General features: G+C 41.3%; 1 protein-coding gene across 1 annotated transcript in view; it reads left to right on the forward strand.

The window, feature by feature from the left end:
• gli3 (GLI family zinc finger 3) overlaps window positions 1–19,482 on the forward strand; it is a 365,141-nt gene that overhangs the window by 248,515 nt on the left and 97,144 nt on the right. The window contains exons 4-5 of the mRNA XM_041190490.1: window positions 13,186–13,391; window positions 17,226–17,375. Of these exons, the coding sequence (XP_041046424.1) occupies window positions 13,186–13,391; window positions 17,226–17,375 (356 nt within the window). The remainder of the gene's footprint in view (window positions 1–13,185; window positions 13,392–17,225; window positions 17,376–19,482) is intronic.

The following is a 19,482-nucleotide window of genomic DNA, read 5'->3' on the forward strand; positions in this document are numbered from 1 at the left end:
TGTGTGCCAGGCTCTTGGCAGCCAGATCTTATGACTTACTTGCACTGTTTATAGCTACTTCAAATGTGACTTACTATGCACCAATTACTTAAATTCAATTTTATTGTGAAGTGAAGGACCACTCATTGCAGCCCCTTAAATCTGTTTAGGAATGCTAGTGGTGAGTGTGCAATTGAAACAAAAGATACTCTTCGTAAGCTTCAAGATTGAATTTCCAGAAAAGGGGAAAAACATTTTCCAGGCTTGTTCAAGCCTTATAAGAGGGCTTATTGTAAACATGGCCACTGTTATTTGCCTGATATTGACAGCACCTCTGGATGAAATCTGGTGAATTATGAGGTTAATGCAAACACAAATCATATTCAGAACACAGAGGATTAAAACTGTCATACCAGTGAATGCATGGCAATATAGTATCTATCAGTTGTAAATCTAGGTCATTATAAGATATGTTCATGCCAGCCTAAGTAAATGAGGAAATTTCACTGGCAATTGAAACGGCTCCATGAGCCATCCTTCCTTGCTAATTTGTCTTTAGAAGTCTGAGGAAATCAGTGCAGGTACACCTGGTTTAATCTCTCTCTCTCTCTCTCTCTCTCTGTGTCACAGTAATACCCTACACTACCAGCCGTTTACATTTGGCCAATGACTCAATTGTTCCAGAAGGTGTTCTAGTGTGGTTTTTTGAGTGACTGACATATTGCTCCATTATGTTCTACAACAGTCGGCATAAACTAAGCAGAAACAAAGTAGCAGTTGCCAGCAGATTGCTACTGTTCTGTTGGCTGGATGACTTCATACATCTTTGGCCAAGTGGGCTGATTGATAATCAACTAATGGAGTCCCCAAACACATCAGCATGCCAAGGAACTGATGGATCTGACTGGGGTATTTCATGAGGCTGACTCAAGAAGAGTCTGGGTATACTCCATTATGAAAGTATTTGTTTTGATGGAGAGCCAAGTGTACTGTCACTTTCAAGCAAGTGGTTAAAGCAATCAATTGAAATGAGTCACAAATACTGTATTGTGAAGCACAGCTGTTGCCATCTCGATATCTCTAAATTTATCCAGTTTACATCCAGTGAGTCTTGTCTTGCACTGGCAGAAATTTCTGTTGCCAACGATCCTTAAAATGGAGTCATGTGATTTGCAAATTAAATTTTCAAGCAACATCTAGTATTGTAAATTATCATTGGCAAGTTGTAAAATGTCACTGTTTCAGCGAGCAGTTATAAATAAGCCATCAGCTTTTTGACCGTTAGGCATCTGAAATATTTTATCACTTGTGGAGGGGGTGGCAGATAGAGGAATGGGGTATCTGAACACTAAGAATTTAATGAGATTCAACTGCAACAGGCAAAGAAAACAAAAAAGAGGGAAGATTAAAATAGAGTAGAGGAGATGGAGCAGAGCTTCAGCTGAATCTCTGGAACTTTAGAAACAAATCTTTTTTGCAGTTTAATATTGACTTCTGAAGCTTAGGGGTATATTAATATATGGAGTCACCAGTTAGTTTTTTTTATTATGTGCACATGAGTAACACATGAACAGAGGATCTTCCAGTTTTGTTTAAATCTCATTATTTAAAACAGTTTACATGGAACCATTTTAATTGTGCTTAATTTTATAGTTGAAAAGAGATCTTTTGATATTGTGGTCAAGAAACCAAATTAAGATGAAAAATAGATTGTTCCTCACATTGCAGCTGAAAAATAGGTGGTAAATGAAATATCTCATCATGCTCATTTTTTGCCCCACACACTGTGCAGCTAATATTGTTGTGTACTGTCGTGACACGTCCGTCCATCAGTTATATTGGGCAAAGTATAGCAATGAAGAAGGTGCAACAAAAGGGTGGGTACTTATGGTTATGAGTGGAGTGCTACGATCCCCATAGAGACCAATGACTTTAAAAAATCAAACTTCCCCATGGATGGCTTAAAGGATCACACAATAAGATTTAAAGTTTTAAGACTTTTACTGTAATACACAAACTAAAAACAACATTGACTAAAAACTATTTCAGTCAGCAACCTATACTCCAAAGAAACGATTCACCATTTAACCTTTAAAACAACCAAAAATCTTTCTGTATGACTATACATTATTCTGTCCCTCAAATAGACATTTCGTTCTCCAGGAACCAGTCCAAAGTGATTCTCAACTTCATTTTTCTTTTCTAAATGGGTAACTTCTAATCCCCAAACTGACTTTCACCATGTGGGTTACCCTGGAGATCCCTCCCTCCAGCCAGTGTAGGTGAATGTTTTAACTTTGTCTAAACCCACAAGGCCTTGGTCTCTTCAATCCAAGTGTGAGCTCCTGCACACATTTTGTATGGTGAAGAATAGAGACTTTGTCCTTGTTTCTCTGGTCTCTCTCTCTGCCCCCACTTCCCACCCACTCTCTCTCTCTCTCATTCTTGCCTGTTTATGAGTTTCAGTGATTTTTTTTAAGGAAATCCCAGTAACCTGATCCTACAATTTTCTTCTGCCTTCCTTTCTCAAAGCCCATATACATGGCAACACAAATCACATGGGCCTTGTAGTCAGGTAGACATGCTGATTAGCTATCCTCTAGACTTCCCAACTCCAGTCCATGATGGAATTAAATAGACAGATTAAAGTAAAACTATTTACAAAGCCTGACATTCCTAGCGCCTCCCTGGGGCTTGGGGACTAAGGACTGCATCTTCACGGAGTCATGGAAAACCCACGGCACATTCAAAATGATGGACAGAACCCCACCTCCATATGCAGCAGAAACCATTTTCAGCAGGGAGGAACAAGGGCAGGAGGTGACTCACAGGAGGAAAACCTAAACTCAGCAGGGCCAATTGAACTGAGTGCTGAGTTCAAATGGACCTTATTTTTGCTAGAGTAAGGAGCTTATTGCCTGTGTCTGAGAGTTGAAAAAAATCTGATCTAGCAGTTTCAATAGCCATTTGTTGACATAACACTAAGTGTGATCATTATAGCATTATTAATGCCTGATTACTTTCCAGAACCTGTCATTATCACAGTGGGGGGCTTTAAATTCACAGTTTTATTGAAGGATTAGCTGTCTTTGATGTTGGGTTATGAATACAAATATTTGTTTTGATAAAAGATTAAGTACTTGAGGGGATTTAATTCTATTAAATGGTCTTTCAGGAATGAGTATTTTTATAGAGTGAAGTCTGTAATAGATGTTTAGAACTTTTATTTTATTTAATCTCAGCATGGCTCCTGAGGTGTGCCCCTGGTGGACACAGAGTGAGTTGGCATTTAGTGTGTAAGGCAAAGGGTTGTGGATGGAGGGCATGAGTTGGCACTAAGTTGGCATAGGGACTATAAGGAGCCATGGGGTGAGTGGGGGCATGGGTTGGCATGGGGGTATGAGGGGTCACTGGGGATAGATGGGAGGCATGAATTGTCATATATGGGCATGGGAAGTGTGTGGGGGTTGAGGGGGTGTGAGGGCTAGAGGACCTAATGTTTAAGAGGACAACTGGGACAAAGTGAACAGCCCGCCCCAGCAGTTGGCAATCCCTGTGGCTGCTGATGATCAGCAATCAAGGCTGGCAGGTTAAACTTATCCTGTACCTGCCAACCCCTGCCCCTGGAATGAAGATCCAGCCATATGGGGCTCTCTTTCCTAAGGGAGTGAAAATCCAGTGCTAACTGTCTATCCACTGGCAACACAGCCCCTCTATCTTGCAACTTCTTCCCAGTAAGACAACCTGCCACCCAGGCATGCCGTCAGCAGAAGTCAGAACAGGACAACAGGTCTTCATTCCTCCATTTTACCCTAAATTAAGGACACAGCCCTAAAACATAACAATCTAATAAAACTTCATGTTTGTAACCAGTGATTTGAGAAGTTGGGGCTTATATTGTTACTGGAATAAGAGGAGAGAGGCCTGGCCAGCTAAGGTATTCAAAGGGTGAGGGCTGGCCAATTAACGTATTCAAGGCTCTGAAGAGTTGAATTGTGAGAATGTGGCTGAAGTAACAAAGATAGAAATTTAAGATGCCCACAAAGAATCAAAATGAAGGTTTTTAGACAGTGGTCAGAATTCCGAATTTTCTGCTGCCGACTGTTGTTGAAGCAGAACCTATTATTTATTTTAGATGGGAATTAGATGTTTGCTTGAAAAATGTTAGAGTGTGGGGAGTGGCTTTAGACTAGGCAGTACATTTGGAGAAACCATTAGACCTATTGACCAATGATAACAGCTGCAGTATTTGGATCCATAACGAGATGCCAGAAGGGTTTTGGGTGCATTTGCAGTGCATATTCTGATGGACAAAAGTCTGTTTTTATTGCTTGGTCCAAATTCTAGCCTTCTAGCCCAGGAGGGAGACTTCTGTGTACAAAACTTTCTTCCAACAGTTTAATATTAAATTCAATGTTTAGAAAGTGGGGAGAAGAGGTATTGAGATCAGGTACCTTTTAGATCTGCCAAGCACTTTGCAAGCCAGGCACTGGATTCACACTCTTAAGTGTTGTCATTACTGAAGTGGTGCACAACCAGCAGCTCTGCTTTGCTCTGGGGATGGGTCAGGCCCAGAACCTTGTGGTGAACCTTGATACAGTGCTATGTCATTCACTCAAAGCAATATAACAAAAGGTCCCTAGGATAGTAGTTTTCCTCATTAATAGGGAACAAATATTTGGGAAGAAGGTACTGGAATCTCCAGTGAGTAAACACAAGTGAGAAATTTACCATAATAAAAACAAAAAAATGCTTGGAATACTCAGTAGGTCAAGGCACATCTGTGGAGAGAAACAGAGTTAACTATTCGAGTTGATAACCTTTCATCAGAACTGGTATTAGAGAAATTTACTTGCTCATGAACCATTCTCTAAATAGCACCAAGCGTAGCTACTGCTAAGTGACCCTGCACATACAGCTGCACCTGCATGCCCTGTCGAATGGTGTAGTTTGTGTAAGAGTGGGATTTGGAAGGATAAACTTGCCTTGTCTCTCCTGGTGATTCATTCTCTGAGTGCCTCTGTGCTGTAATTATTATTTCAGTAAAATACAAAAGTGGCTGTGTGAAGTGTTCATATTCTCTCTAGTTGAACAGTGCAATTATAAATTCAGACCTTCAAAATTTGGGTTGTGGCTGGACAGAGCAATTGAGGCAGCACAACACAATGAAGGTTGTTGCAGATCTCACTGGTGGTGTGAATAATTTTAAATGATGAATTAGTACTGCAAACCATACCTTCATATTGGATTATGAGGGCTTTTTGCCCCCTTTACATTTATTTTAGAGTTAACTATCCTGGTGTATAGCCTTGTGCATTGGGAACACAGATTAGAAATTTGAGTGTTAAGATCAGCAGGAACAATTAGGCCGTATGATTTTTCATCCATTCCCCTTTGGCTTGATTTTCGTTGAATCTTCTGTACATATTCATTAAAAGCATACATGCAATAGTATATTTGTATTGTCATATCTCACCTCTCTGGGACCTGGATTTGAATCCAATCTGAATTTGTGATGAAAGGCTTCCCTTAGTGATTGTACTGTGGTGGATATTGTTCTGAAGCTCATGTCAAGTGGCAGCAGAAATAGCCTCCACGCAGCACCCAGCTGTGCCGAAGCCAAGCTCCAAATGCATGATACCCACGCTGTGATACAAGTGGGAAATGTGTTCCACTCAACAGCACTGATATCCCTCCCTTTCAGAGGCAAAGAAAAAATCAAGTGCCTGCATAACATAGGCTCAGATATTCCAACCTCCAGATGGTTGTACCCTGGAGATACCCCAGAGGATGCGCTGGGTACCCCCTGAAAGTCCCAATGCAAGGACTCTGTGGGAATTGCCTGGGAAGTTTCAACTTCTGATGGACAATTCCCCAGCATCGGGGACCCCCCAAAAAAGTCCCCAACTCTGAATTAGAGTCGGAGACTTGGTTCCAACTCACTTACCAGAGTAGTTACCCAGGAAATGTTAGACAAAAGAAAAACCATATCTAACTCCTGAGTAACCATACAGCTGCACCCCACCACCCCCGTGACTCTTTACTGAACACCTCTTCACCCCGACTTCCCTCTTCCGACTCCCCCACGACTCTCCAACTCCACCCTCCGACTCCCCACACCGGACCCTCTGCCTCTTCCCCAGGCCCTCCGACCCTACCCTGGGACCTCCGACTCCCCCGCGGCCCAACCTCACCACCCTGCCACCTACCCACACTGCCAGCCTATGCAGCTGCCACTCTACCCGCTTACCTCACTCACACTTATTCACTAACACAGTGAAAAACTATTTAAATGCCCCAAAGCTTTTGAGTGTTAGTTAATGAGCAATTAACAAACTACAGCAGCCACTGCCGTAAAATTAGGACGTGGCTTCCTCTGACGATGCTGCTCTCTGAGGAAGGACTCCCAGAACAGGTATTGTTTCTTGTTTTGAATGTCCGGTGAGGAATGCAGAGCTCCAGCGCATTTTTTTTTAAACAGGAGTGGTTTGGCAATCCAACAGTGATTGTCACTCCTCGGAAGATTCTGCTCGTTTGTTGGAACTGAATTTTTGTTTTAAAGAGATGTGGGCGTCGGTGGTTAGGCCAGCATTTTTCACCCATCCCTAATTGCCTTTGAGATGGTGGTGATGTGCTGCCTTCTTGAACCGCTGCAATTCACCTGGTGTAGGTACAGCCACAGTGCTGTTAGGGAGGGAGTTCCAGGATTTTGACCCAGCGACAGTGAAGGGATGGCGATATATTTCCAAGTCTGACTTGGAGGGGAAGGTGATGTTCCCATTTTTCTGCTGCCCTTGTCCTTCTAGGTGATAGGGATTGTCGGTTTGGAAGGGGCTGTTGAAGGAGCCTTGGTGAGTTCCTGCAGTGCATTTTGTGGATGGTGCACGCTGATGCCATGTGCATCGGTGGTGGAAGGAGTGAATGTTTATTGAGGTGGATAGGATGCCAATCAAGTGGGCTGCTTTGTGTGGATGCTGTTAAGCTTCTTGAGTGTTGTGGGAGCTGCACTTATCCAGGCAAGTGGAGAGAATTCCATCACATTCCTAACTTACGCCTTGTAGCTGGTGGACAGGCTTTGGGGAGTCAGGAGGTGAATTACTCCTCACAGGATTCCTAGCCTCTGACCTGCTCTTGTAGCCACAGTATTTATATAGCTGGTCCAGTTCAGTTTCTGGTTAGTGATGAATCCCAGGATGTCAAGGGGAGACAATTAGATTCTCTCTTGTTGGAGATGGTCATTGCGGCACTTGTGTGTTGTGAATGTTACTTGCCAGTTAACAGCCCAAGCCTGAATATTGTCTGGGTCTTGCTGCATTTGGACTTGGATTGCTTCTGTGTATGAGGAGTTGCAAATGGTGCTGAATATTGCACAATCATCCACAAACATCCCCACTTCTGACTTTATGATGGGAGGAAGGTCATTGGTGAAGCAGCTGAAGCGGGTTGGGCCTAGTACACTACCCTGAGGAACTCCTGCAGCGATGTCCTGGAACTGAGATGATTAACCTCCAACAACGACAGTCATCTTCCTTTGTGCTAGGCACGACTTCAGTTAGTGGAGAATTTTCTCTGGATTCCCATTGACTTCAGGTTTGCTAGGCTCCTTGATGCCATACGCGGCCAAATGCTGCCTTGATGTCACTCTCACCTCACCGCTGGAGTTCAGCCCTATTGCCCATGTTTGGACCAAGGCTGTAATGAGGTCAGGAACTGAGTGGCCCTGATGGAACCCAAACTGAGCATCCGTGAGTAGGTTATTACTGTGTAAGTGCTGCTTGATAGCACTGTTGATGATCTCTCCCATCACTTTGCTGATGATCGAGAGTAGACTGATTAGGGAGTAAATGGCCAGGTTGGATTTGTCCTGCTTTTCATGGACGGGACAAAACTTGGCAATTTTCCACATAACCAGGTCCACGCCAGCGTTGCAGCTGTAATGAAATAGCTTGGCTAGGGACACAGCTAGGAGCACAAGTCTTCAGTACTATTGCTGAAATGTTGTCAGAGCCCATAGTCTTTGCAGTATCCAGTGCCTTTAGCCATTTCTTGATATCACGTGAAGTGAATTGCATTGGCTGAAGACTGGCATCTGTGATGCTGGGGACCTCAGGAGGAGGTTGAGATGGATCATCGTCACTTCTGGCTGAAGGTGTTTGCAAATGTTTTAGCCTTGTCTTTTACACTGATGTGCTGGCTCCTCCGTTGTTGAGGATGGGTATTTGTGGAGCCTTCTCCTCCTCCGGTGTGTTGTTTAATTGTCCACCACCATTCCACTGCATATGGCTGGACTGCAGAGCTTCGATCTGATCCATTGGCCGTGGGATCTCTTAGCTTTGTCTATTACATGCTGCTTCTGCTGTGAGACATTCATGTAGTCCTGTGTTGTAGCTTCACCAGGTTGACACCTCATTTTTAGGTATGCCTGGTGCTGCTCCTGGCATGCCCTCCTGCACTCTTCATTGAATCAGGGTTGATCCCCTGAATTGATGGTAATGGTAGAGTGGGGGATATGCCGGGCCATGAGGTTACAGATTGTGATTATATATAATTCTGCTGCTGATGGCTCATAGCAGCTCATGGATGCCCAATTTGAGATGCTAGATCTGTTCAAAACCTATTCCATTTAGTGCAGTGGTAATGCCACACAACATGATGGCGGATATCCTCAGTGAAGACGAGACTTTGTCTCCAGAAGGACTGTGTGGTGTTCACTACTACCAATACTGTCATGGACAGATGTATCTGCATCTTTTGGGGAGGTTAGATTGGTGAGGAAGAGGTAAAGTAGGTTTTTCCCTCTTGTTAGTTCCCTCATCACCTGCTGTAGACTTAGTCTAGCAGCTGTGTTCTTTAGGACTCAGCCAGTTCAGTCAGTGTCGGTGCTAACGAGCCACTTTTGTTGATGGACATTGCAGTCCCCCAACAGAGTATATTCTATGCCCTTGCGACCCTCAGTGCTTCCTCCAAGCAATATTCAACATGGAGGATCACTGATTCATCAGCTGAGGGGGGAATGGTAGGTGGTAACCAGCAGGCAGCCTCCTTGCCCATGTTTGACTTGATGCCATGAGACCTCAGGGGGTGCATAGTCAATGCTGAGGACTTACAAGGCAACAGGAATTAATTGCAATGCTACATTGAAGACTAGTTGGCTTTCTGGTCCACTAACCTTGAATTATATATATATTTTCTTCACTATCCATATATCCTGCACCTGCAAATTCTGATTTTGTTTGGCAATTCACCAGTCTCATGTTGCCCACAAGCTACATCCAACATGAACTTCAGGTTAGAGGCAAGACTGCACTAGCGTACTACATGTTTTCCGATACGGGTTGTCTTTGGTGTGTGACTCCCTGCAGGGAGTGGTGGCTGAGTTTTACCCCTTTAATGTGTTTAATCTATAGTGAAACATTCGTTTTTCTATTCGATCTACTTGATTATATGCATCATGACCACCACTGAGCGTTTCTTCAAGATAAATGTGATTTTTGTGCTGGAGCTGGTCTTGGTCCAAGTGGGAATATCAAAAATGACCTGTATTGGTCTAAGATGGGAAACAGAACATTTTGTACTACTCTATATTCAGGCACAGTCGTCTAATCTGGGGGCATAGAGTTACATGTGGAGCATACGTTATACAGGGAATCAAAGTCAAATCACTTAAACATGAGGAATTAGAATCTGAAAATGGTTGGATGTAAATTCACCTGGCTGCTGATTTAAAAAAAAACAGCAACTGAATTGTAACACCTCAGTGGTTGAACAAGATGTGAAACGTTACTGCCTGCTTCGTCTTCACATTTTACTTGGCTGGCAATTACTTTAAACAGACGATTAAACAGTAATAACAACTTGCATTTATGTAGCACCTTGAAAATGGTAAAATGTTCCAAGGCACTTCACAGGAGTGCTATTGAATAAAATTTGACACCAGGCCGTATATGGAGATATTAGGGCTGATGACCAAAAGCTTGGTCAAAGACAGAGTTTTGAGGAATGTCTAAAAGGAGGAAAGGGTGGCAGAGAGGTGAAACAAATTAAAGAGGGAATTCCAGACCTTAGGGCCTCGGCAGCTGAAGGCACATTCTCTCTCGATGGTGCAATTAAAATCTGGAATGCTTAAGAGGCCAGAATTGGAGGAGGTCTGTAGGGAAGGAGGAAATTGCAGAGATAGCGCAGGGTGAGATCATGAAATGATTCAAAAACAAGGAGAATAATTTTAAAATCAATGTGTTGCTTAACCGGGAACCAATGTAGGTCAGCAAGTGCAGGGGTAATGGGTGAACGGTACTTGGTGCAAGTGAGGACATGGATAGTGCAATTTTAGTTGGCCAGAGTGTTTGAAGGGTAGAACATAGAGTGCCAGCCAGGAATATGTTAGAATTGTCAAGTCCTGAGGTAATGGATGAGGATTTAGCAGCTGAAGAGCTGAGGCAGGGGCAGAGTCAGGTGATGTTATCGAGATGGAAATACACAGTCTTAGTGATTTGATGGATATATGGTCAGAAGCTCATCTCAGGATTAAATATGACACCAAAGTTGCAAACAGACTGATTCAGCCTCAGACAGTTGCCAGGGAGAAGGCTGGAGTCATTGGCTAGGAAACAGACATTGTGGTGAGGTCTGAAGGTCTTCCTGATATTTAGTTGGGAGGAAGTTTCTGCTCATCCAGTACTGGATGTTGGATAAGCAGTCTGACAATTTGGAGACAGTGGAGGAGGTTAAGAGATAGTCATGGTGAAGTAGATCTAGTTGTTTTGAACATACATGTGGAAACAGGCATTGCTTTTTCAGATGATGTCATTGATGGGCAATATGTGGATAAGAAATAGGAGGGGGCTAAAGATAGGGGGAAACTAGAAATAATGGTATGGGAAAAGAAAGGCAGCTCAACTCAACCTTCTGAAGAGCACTTAGGGATAGACAATGCATGGGATCTGACATCCCATAAATGAATAATAAAAGTTCATTCCCTGGCTATGACTGGATAACTAAGAATGAAACCTGACAAGTGTAGTCCCACCTAGCTCTTCACCCTCATGCAAATGTTAAATCCCAATGACAGGCACCCAGTACAGGCTTATCACCACTGTACAGTTTGCTGTATTTCCCCTGATCCCCCTCCAATAGCCTCACCACCCCCACTCCCTGGAAGATTGGTAAAATATGGTGCACAAGGTCTGATTTTGTGTAAGTTTTGACTTTGTATAGACATCGACTAAAAAATTATTGTTGCTCATGCTGAGAGAGCATGTTTAACTCAGGGAGTTAGTGAACCCTCGAAGAACTCTGCATTCCTCCAACTCTGCCTCTTGCGCATCCCCATTTCCTTCACCCAACTAGAGCCATTAAACTTCCACCTCTCTTTGTTTCCTCCTTTAAGACACTGTTGTAAACTTCCCTCTCGGACCAAACGCTCTGTTACCTGTCCTGATGTCCCTTTCTTTGACTCAGTGTCAGTTTTTTTCTGATTGCACTCCTGTGAAACACCTGTGGACTTTTTACTATGCTAAAGGTGCTGCACATTTCTAAAGGATTGCACTAATTTTTAAGATGGGCTGTGATAATGATGGTATTTAAAGCCAAAAATAAAAGTTTGAATTATGCAGAGGAACTGTTTGTTGCCACTTAGAGCAGCTCTTTATAAATCTCAAGATTCACCCCGTCCCTGCATGGTTTTTTGCAGTTCATTTAGTTTTGTGTTTTGTCACATGACAGGCACCCAGTACAGGCTTATCACCACTTCTGCTGCTTTTTAAAGATCATTTGATTTACTGGAGTGTAAAAGAAAGAGAGAAACCACTGAACATTCAAGTGAAACTCACAAAAAGATCAGTGACGATGGAAGCAATCGGAGCCCAGGCTCTCTTTAGCTACTGTGGCTTATCCATTACGAGTGTGGTTAACCTGAAAGCGATTCTGAAACAGCACAAGAGGCCAGGATCTTCAGTAAATAACCCATCAACTCTGAAACCACCTTTATTATTGCTCTTCCAATATTATATATGCCAGTGTCAGAATTGCATCACACCATGCTTCATTCAACATTACACTGTTGCATTTATACTGGATTATTATGTGCATTGTCATGATTGAAGGGATTTGAAAAGGATCCCATATATATTTAGTTCCAAGATACTTCATGTGTAAGCAACTGTAAGCATTTCATATTTGCCTATTCAATCACATTTTTGTGCATTGCCATTTTTCAGGATTGGGTATTATTATAACTGATAATCATTTCCATAAGTACAGAGAGAGGGCAAATATGTAAATAATTGAAGCATCGCTATGTAATGTTATAGACAAGTGAAGAATAACAGTGAGTTGCTATTCACCGTATCCTGACCCTCTGAGTTTGTTTCAGTGAGTTTTAGTTCCCCTGGAGATTAGCTTTGATCTTTGTCAAATTCAGATATTTCGAGTCCCTTGTAACTGATAACTGAATGGAATTGGCTTCTCACATCAGATTACAGTCTGTCATGGTGATTGGTGCCAACAGCAAACACTGATGATCACGGTCTGCAAAAATCTGCTGTTACATTCTCATAGCATCAAAGGAATGTACTCCCCCCACTGCTCTCACAGCTGCTCCCAGTGGCTTTTTCTTACACAGTAAATTAATTGGAAAAACAAGGGACAAAAGGCATTAGGTGGGGTCAGTTCTCAGTGTCGCAGCTAGCACATGATGGGCTTTAATCACTGTCTTTTCTAGAAGTCCAGGTTACTGCAACCAGAAACCCTCCCTGAAAGAGGAGATTAGGAGAGAGAGCCGTGCTGATGTCTCAGAGTACATGCTACAATCGCTGCTACTCAGTTTTAAACAGTGTTTCAGTATGAGGGTCTGACGACAGAAGTGTGTCAGAACGCCTGCTTACTTCCATTGAAACATAACTCAAGTTGCAGTCTTCTAAAGATTTCTTTTGAAAAGCTTTGTGCAAAGTCCATTATTTTACCAGTATTGCAACATCCATTAACACTGAAAGAAATGGCTAAATTTCTTGTCCATGTTTTTTACTTCAGTGAACATTCTGATAACAGTTCACGTGTCGGCAGTGCCTTCATGTACAGTACCATATGGTGTGTCTTGTTTGTTCAATTTGTGGAATTCAGCTTCTTTTGGTGAAGAGAAATCATGCTAAAATTACTATTTAAATTACTGTTGTAACCAGCTTCCCTCTATGATTTTGTTTTCCCTTTTAGGCCTCCCTCCCTTTCAGGTAGTCCAGCATTTTCCGACATCTCGCTCATCAGAATTTCCCCACAAAGAACCCCCGTTGGTACGTCAGAGCCAGTGTTTAACCCACCACACCCATACATTAACCCGTATATGGACTACATTAGGTCTCTACACAGCAGCCCCTCTCTGTCAATGATTTCTGCAGCCAGGGGACTCAGCCCTACTGATGGTGAGCACAATATATAGTTTTGCTGCCTTACAATGGATTAGAGACAGTGATATAGAAATATGTGTATCAATTTAATGAGTTACAAAGATAATGCTGTGAATATTTTACAATTCAAACTCTTTAATCAAATTATAATGCTAATACTGCAATATTTAAAATGATTGTCTATTTATGATGGCATCTATATATAACCAGCTATTTATTTTATCATCATGGCGATCCAACATATATTAAAACTTCTCAGTAGATTATAGTTCGTTGCTTAAGTGAAATCCTATTTTGGTAAAGATTTGCCTATTTTTTTCACTGTTCTTCCTGCACCTTATTCTTCTCACTGTTGTTTTGAATCCCAGGCCTTTCACTCTAGGAAACTTGTAGTTTCACAATAATGTCACTTGAGTTGCAGGGACAGGAGAGGGTGCTTCAATTGCAATTTTAAAAATTCACAAACAACATAATCAGACCCTGACTTTTGAATATTTATGAGACTGTTTGAAATTTAAGTGCATGCCCCTTAATTTCTATGTGTCTTAGGTTGCTAATTGTAAAAAAAATGTTACAATTAGGATTCATCCATTGATGAGACAACATCAGTAAATCAGCCCATTCTAAAACTCTAAAGTATGAGAACAAATCAACCAATAAGAAATATGAATACACATAGGACTGAGTTGTCTAAGCTTCATGGACGTGCAGGCTGTAGGCTGGCCACTTCAGTTGTAAAATATCACCTCACAACAGTAGCTGCACAATGTTTTTCAAACAGGTCTGTATTTAGAATAAAAGGGAGGTGGGATGATGCTGAGTCTTACATTGATGCCCACTGTCATGTAACAAAGATGAACTTGCATGTGCTTCCAGTTTGTGTTGCTAAAATGTTACAGTATCTCCCTAAATTCTCAGCACATCCACCAGAAGGAAGGCACACTACAGAGAAGAGTCTTGTCATGCCCAGTTGTTCCCTTGCAGTGGCTGGTGGCGTGGTTCATTAATGAAGGCCTATCCAGAAGAATCAAACCTGGGCAAACCTAAAATGAATATCATAAAGAACAAATGAAAAAGGAACTCAGTAGAGAACATTCCTCAATCATGCTGTGTTAACTCAACATTATTACAATTACGCAGCTCCTCCTTGAGGTTTTTCCCAGCCTGGTTGATGCTCTACAACTACAAAGCTGAAAAAGGGAATCTTTTTATTAAGAGCCTCCATCTCACTGAGGAGACTTCAGACCAATCCACATCCAACAACTTGCTCTGAAAACTTTGCTCACATTTTGGCAGCTATGACAAATTCTACTGCTGCAGCTGAGCCAATCCACAGCATTCTAATACAATCAACAACATTCTTTATAAACCACCCACAACATTCTTTTTTTTTAAAAAAAAGAGCCAATTCTCCCTAAATCGCAATGTTACCGGATCCCTTAAAAAAATTCCAGGATTTGGATCCAGATCTGCATCTTTGCCATAAACTATTAAGTTCTTCCTTGGGCTGTACCCTATCTGTGTATCAAGTTTTATTGAAATCCATCCGTTAGATTTTGAGATATACTGTTTACAAACAAATAAACTAACAAGGAGGGGCAAAAGCATTACTCCCCACTCACCTTCAGTTTCAGAGGTAAAAATTAAGTTTCAGAGAAAATTTTATTTAAAAATATGCCTGACTTTAACATGTGATTCATTACTGTGTCAGTATCCTGATACTAAACAATGCAATCACCATGCAGCACTGAGAAGTAGGTAACGTAAAAATACTATGGAGATGGAATTTAGTTTAGAGCAGCTGCAAGCTGAACTAGATTTGATCTCTTGTGCGAAATGAAGGCAACACTCCTTCTAGCGCCTCTACTTCAAAGTCTAGTCTAGTTTAGTGGTACTGCCCCATTTGGTCACATTCTTACCTATCCATTCGTAGCCAATGTATCTTCAGCAATGGTTTCCCTTCCTACCCTTGCTCCATTATCTCTCAAGTTCCCTAATGATGTGTTCTGGGTCTCCTTTTGTTTTTTAACTACAATTTTTCCTTTGGCAACATCAAATGGAGGCAGCTTCTGCATGTATCTTAGTGATGCCCAGATTCACCTCCACCACTTCTCTCAACTCCTCCACTGTCTCTATGTTGTCAGACGGTTTGTCTGACTTCCAGTCTTAGATTGACTGCAGTTTTCTTCAGTTAAATGTCAGATGGACTGAAATCATTGTCTTCTGCCCCTACCATAAAGTCTGTTTCCTTTTCATTGGCTGCTGACTCTTGCTAAATCAGACCTTTTGCAATCTGTATTCGATCTGGAGTTTGGCACCACCCACTCCACCACTCCCTGTGCATTATCCCCATCACGAAGATTGCTTACTTCCACCTCCACAACATTATTTGTCTCAGCATCTACCACAGCCCATCTGCTGACAAAACATTCATTTATACCTTTCACAGTTTCAGTGTTCTCCTGGTTGGCTTCCCATGCTGCACACCCTGTAAACTTTAAAAAAATTAATTCATGGGATGTGGGCTTCGCTGGTTGGGCCAGCATTTATTGCTCAACCCTAATTGCCTTGGCACTTCACCTCACCTAAATCTCTGTGTCTGATTTTCAGTCCTACTCGCTCATCACCTATATTCTTACTGAGCTAGATTGGCACCCAATCACCCAGTACCTTCAACTTAGAATTCTCATTCTCATGTTCAAATCCCTCCATGGCCTTGCTCCTCTATCTCTGTAACCCCCTTCAGCCCTACAACCCACGAGAACTCTGTGCATCTCTAAATCTGGCCTCTTGTGCATCCCCCTTTCTTTCTCTTCATCATTAATAATCATCTATGCCCTGTGCCCTGGAATTCCCTCCATAAACTGCTCCATCTCACCACCTCCCTCTCCTTTAAGACCCTCCTTAAAACGTCCCTGTTTGAGCATTCCTTATGTCTCTTCTTTATCTTACTTTTTAACATAGAAAAATGGAAACTAACATATAAATGTTAGTAGCAGTTGTGTTTATTGCAGATGGATATACAAAATGTAAAACAAATTTGGATGGATAATGACTTACAACAGTAGGTTTCCCTGCATTTACTTCTATTCCAAAAGGTTTGGAAAGTTCTTGTGCACAATGTGCAGCTGCAAGGTAAGTCCAAATGTGCACATGAATATCAAGGTAACGCTCTGCACAAAAAAACCAAGTCTTTTTCACATCTGCTGCTGAGGCGTATACATCACCGCAGCTGTGCTGGCTGCTAGAGGCCAGAACTATAACAATAAAAGTTCTGAGGGCCCTGTTTTAAAAAAACCAAGTATTGGAAAAAAAAATCAATCCAAAAGTTCAACTGAAGCTGCAAGTATGAGACAAGTAACAATCAAATGCTACACAAGTTACGACATAACTTTCAGGCTCATATGACTTAAAAATCATTTGGATCTTTGAAGAATATCTCTGAACAGTTTGACAAATTTTAGGAATTTTCTATACTAGTTGGGAGGGATGTACAGGTTTGTAAATGTTAGCCTGGCACTAGAGTGTAGGTGACGAAGACTTTTATATGGGATTTTGTCTCTGTGCTATTTGTAGTGAAATAGGAAATGTTTATAAAGAATGCATTTACGAATAATTACAAATAGTGCACAGGAAATGCTCCCATTTAGTCCTGATTACCGTCACGTAGAATGTCCCAGAGCAATATAGAGACTTGACCAATATTAACTGAAAACTTGGTAGGTATCCAGATCAGTTAATATGTAAAGAGTGCATTTGAAGTAATTTCCAAGAATGCAATTTGTTTTCAGCTATTGGGGCCTCACTGAACAACCTTGGTGATGATTTAACGTCTATTTGCTTTTGCAGTACCACATGCTGGAGTCAGCCCAGCGGAATATTACCACCACCAGATGGCCCTGTTGGCTGGCCACCGTAGCCCATACGGTGATATCCTTCCTCCAGCTGGCACGGCAACTGCTGGTGCCCTTCACATGGAATATCTGCATACAATGGAGGGTAGGTAACAACCAAAAAAAAGTTATATATTGACACATTCACCATGTAAAAGTTTCCATTCAAATGTTATTAAAAAAAGAAATCTGGAAAAAAGTTCAATCATTACAATGTAAAAAAAGCAACCCACCAAAAAAAGAGACAATCTTGGGCTCTATCACAGATGTTAATAATTTGAAGGAACTGACAATACGATCTGGTCTTTTTTGGTGTTGAGCGTTTTCAGAGTGGTAATTGAGGTTTAACTACTGACTTGCAATTGCCAGGTTTAGGAGGGCGAAAAACTGAAATGTATTTACCAATGTGACATCCAGCACCTTGGACTGGCAGGTCAAGGCCTTTTGTCTCATAGAAGGTGAATCTTTATTCTCAGCGGAGCCATGTAAAGAAAAATCCTCGCTCCCCAATAAAGGGGCAGGAATTTGGGGGAAATAATTTGACTTGTGCCATTCTCATGCATTTCCTATGGGGCTCAAAATAGCAGTGCTGGCTAAGAAATGTGTATACTACTTTCCATTCAGTTGGGAAGTGGGGAATGACATTGGAGAGTAAGATCAAGAAAGGTCAGAAAAAATGGTGTCCATTTTAACTATTCCTTAGATTGTATCTCACTTGCTGTGTGAGGAGCTGGCATGTTAATATATTTATGCAGCATGCCGCGAATCGATAAGGTGTTGGGTTTTACTCTCTCCACTTTCCACATAGACTTTTTTTTCTCGATCTCAGTTCGGCTGCGAAGTGAGGTACTTCATTGGAGGCAGGTTGCGCAAGTCAATGCACCTCCCAGTGACCAACTTCTGAGTTGCAATCACAGAAGCCTCTTACCTGAAAACTGGCAATGGTATACAACTCCAAGAGGATGTAGAGAGGAAAAACGCTTCAGGGTAAAATAATTCTAACAATCCAAATACTTTTTATTTTGATTAAATAAAAAAGAGGTAAAGAGCATTTCAAATAGCTGGTCCTATTCTGGACATTACTCAGTGTTGGAACAGCCAAATTGAAAGTTCTTTTGAGTTCAAATTGAGCGGCTGGCAAGATCACATTTATTTGTTATATAAAAACAGTTTTAAAGTTACTGTCGTCTCATTGTACTGTTGAATTTGAAGCAAATTCTGTGGAAGAGCTCATAAAAGTTTAACTCAGGTTTACTAATCCCATCATTATGTCTGGAGCCTATTAAATGTATGTTTTCTAAAAAGGAAAATCTGGGTTTTAAGCAGGATGATGCGGAAATACCAGCCAACATATTAAATACAATAGGGTGATGGAAATATTCTATTACTTTTCTACACACAGAGAACTATTATGAGATCAATTTCTTCTAAATAAATTAATGGAATTAGTTTTTGTATAATTCAAGTGCTGTAGCAGCAACATTTAAATTCGGTATTGTTTTAATGTGTGTGGCAAAAGTGCATAGTGATATTATGCAAATGAGTTATTTTGCAGTGTAAATAGAAGATTAAAAGAAGACTGCATTGTGGGAAGGTCACTTAACCTCACCTTTTTCCAGCTGATGAGAGTTTGTTTAGTCAGTACTTCCTTTTAATCTGAACAGGATGAATTTACCCTTTTGCGTTGTGTAAAGCAATTAAAAGCATCTAAACTCCAGTCAATGTCAAACTTCAATCTGAATTAGGGATGTGTTGCCCTATCATTCTTCTAAGTGTGAATCTATTCTTCTGATGCAGATCAACAATAATATCCTGAAACTGAAACTAACCTATTTATCTGTTAAAATGTCTATCATTGTATTTGTCGCAGCATTTTAAAAATCACTTATTTTCATAATATTGAAATACTAGTTGATAGAAGTGCTTTTTGGATGTTAACAATTTAGTAAGCTAATTTTTTTTTTTAATTTTGTATTCTACAATATAAAAGCTGCTGCAGTTGCTTTGCTTCATGTGGATAGTTCCATGGTTCCATCATGTTTTACACAACAGTGCTCCATCCATTCTCAAGTTCACGAACCTCAAATTCAATCAAAACAAAATATTTCTCCAGCAGTTTATTACCCCAGTCATTGATGAATATTTAAATTACAAGAATTTCCTTCCCACCATGCATATATACTATGAACACACGCCCAAAACATGTGGTCTCT

This window comes from Carcharodon carcharias, chromosome 6 (assembly GCF_017639515.1).
Source record: "Carcharodon carcharias isolate sCarCar2 chromosome 6, sCarCar2.pri, whole genome shotgun sequence".
NCBI lineage: Eukaryota > Metazoa > Chordata > Chondrichthyes > Lamniformes > Lamnidae > Carcharodon > Carcharodon carcharias.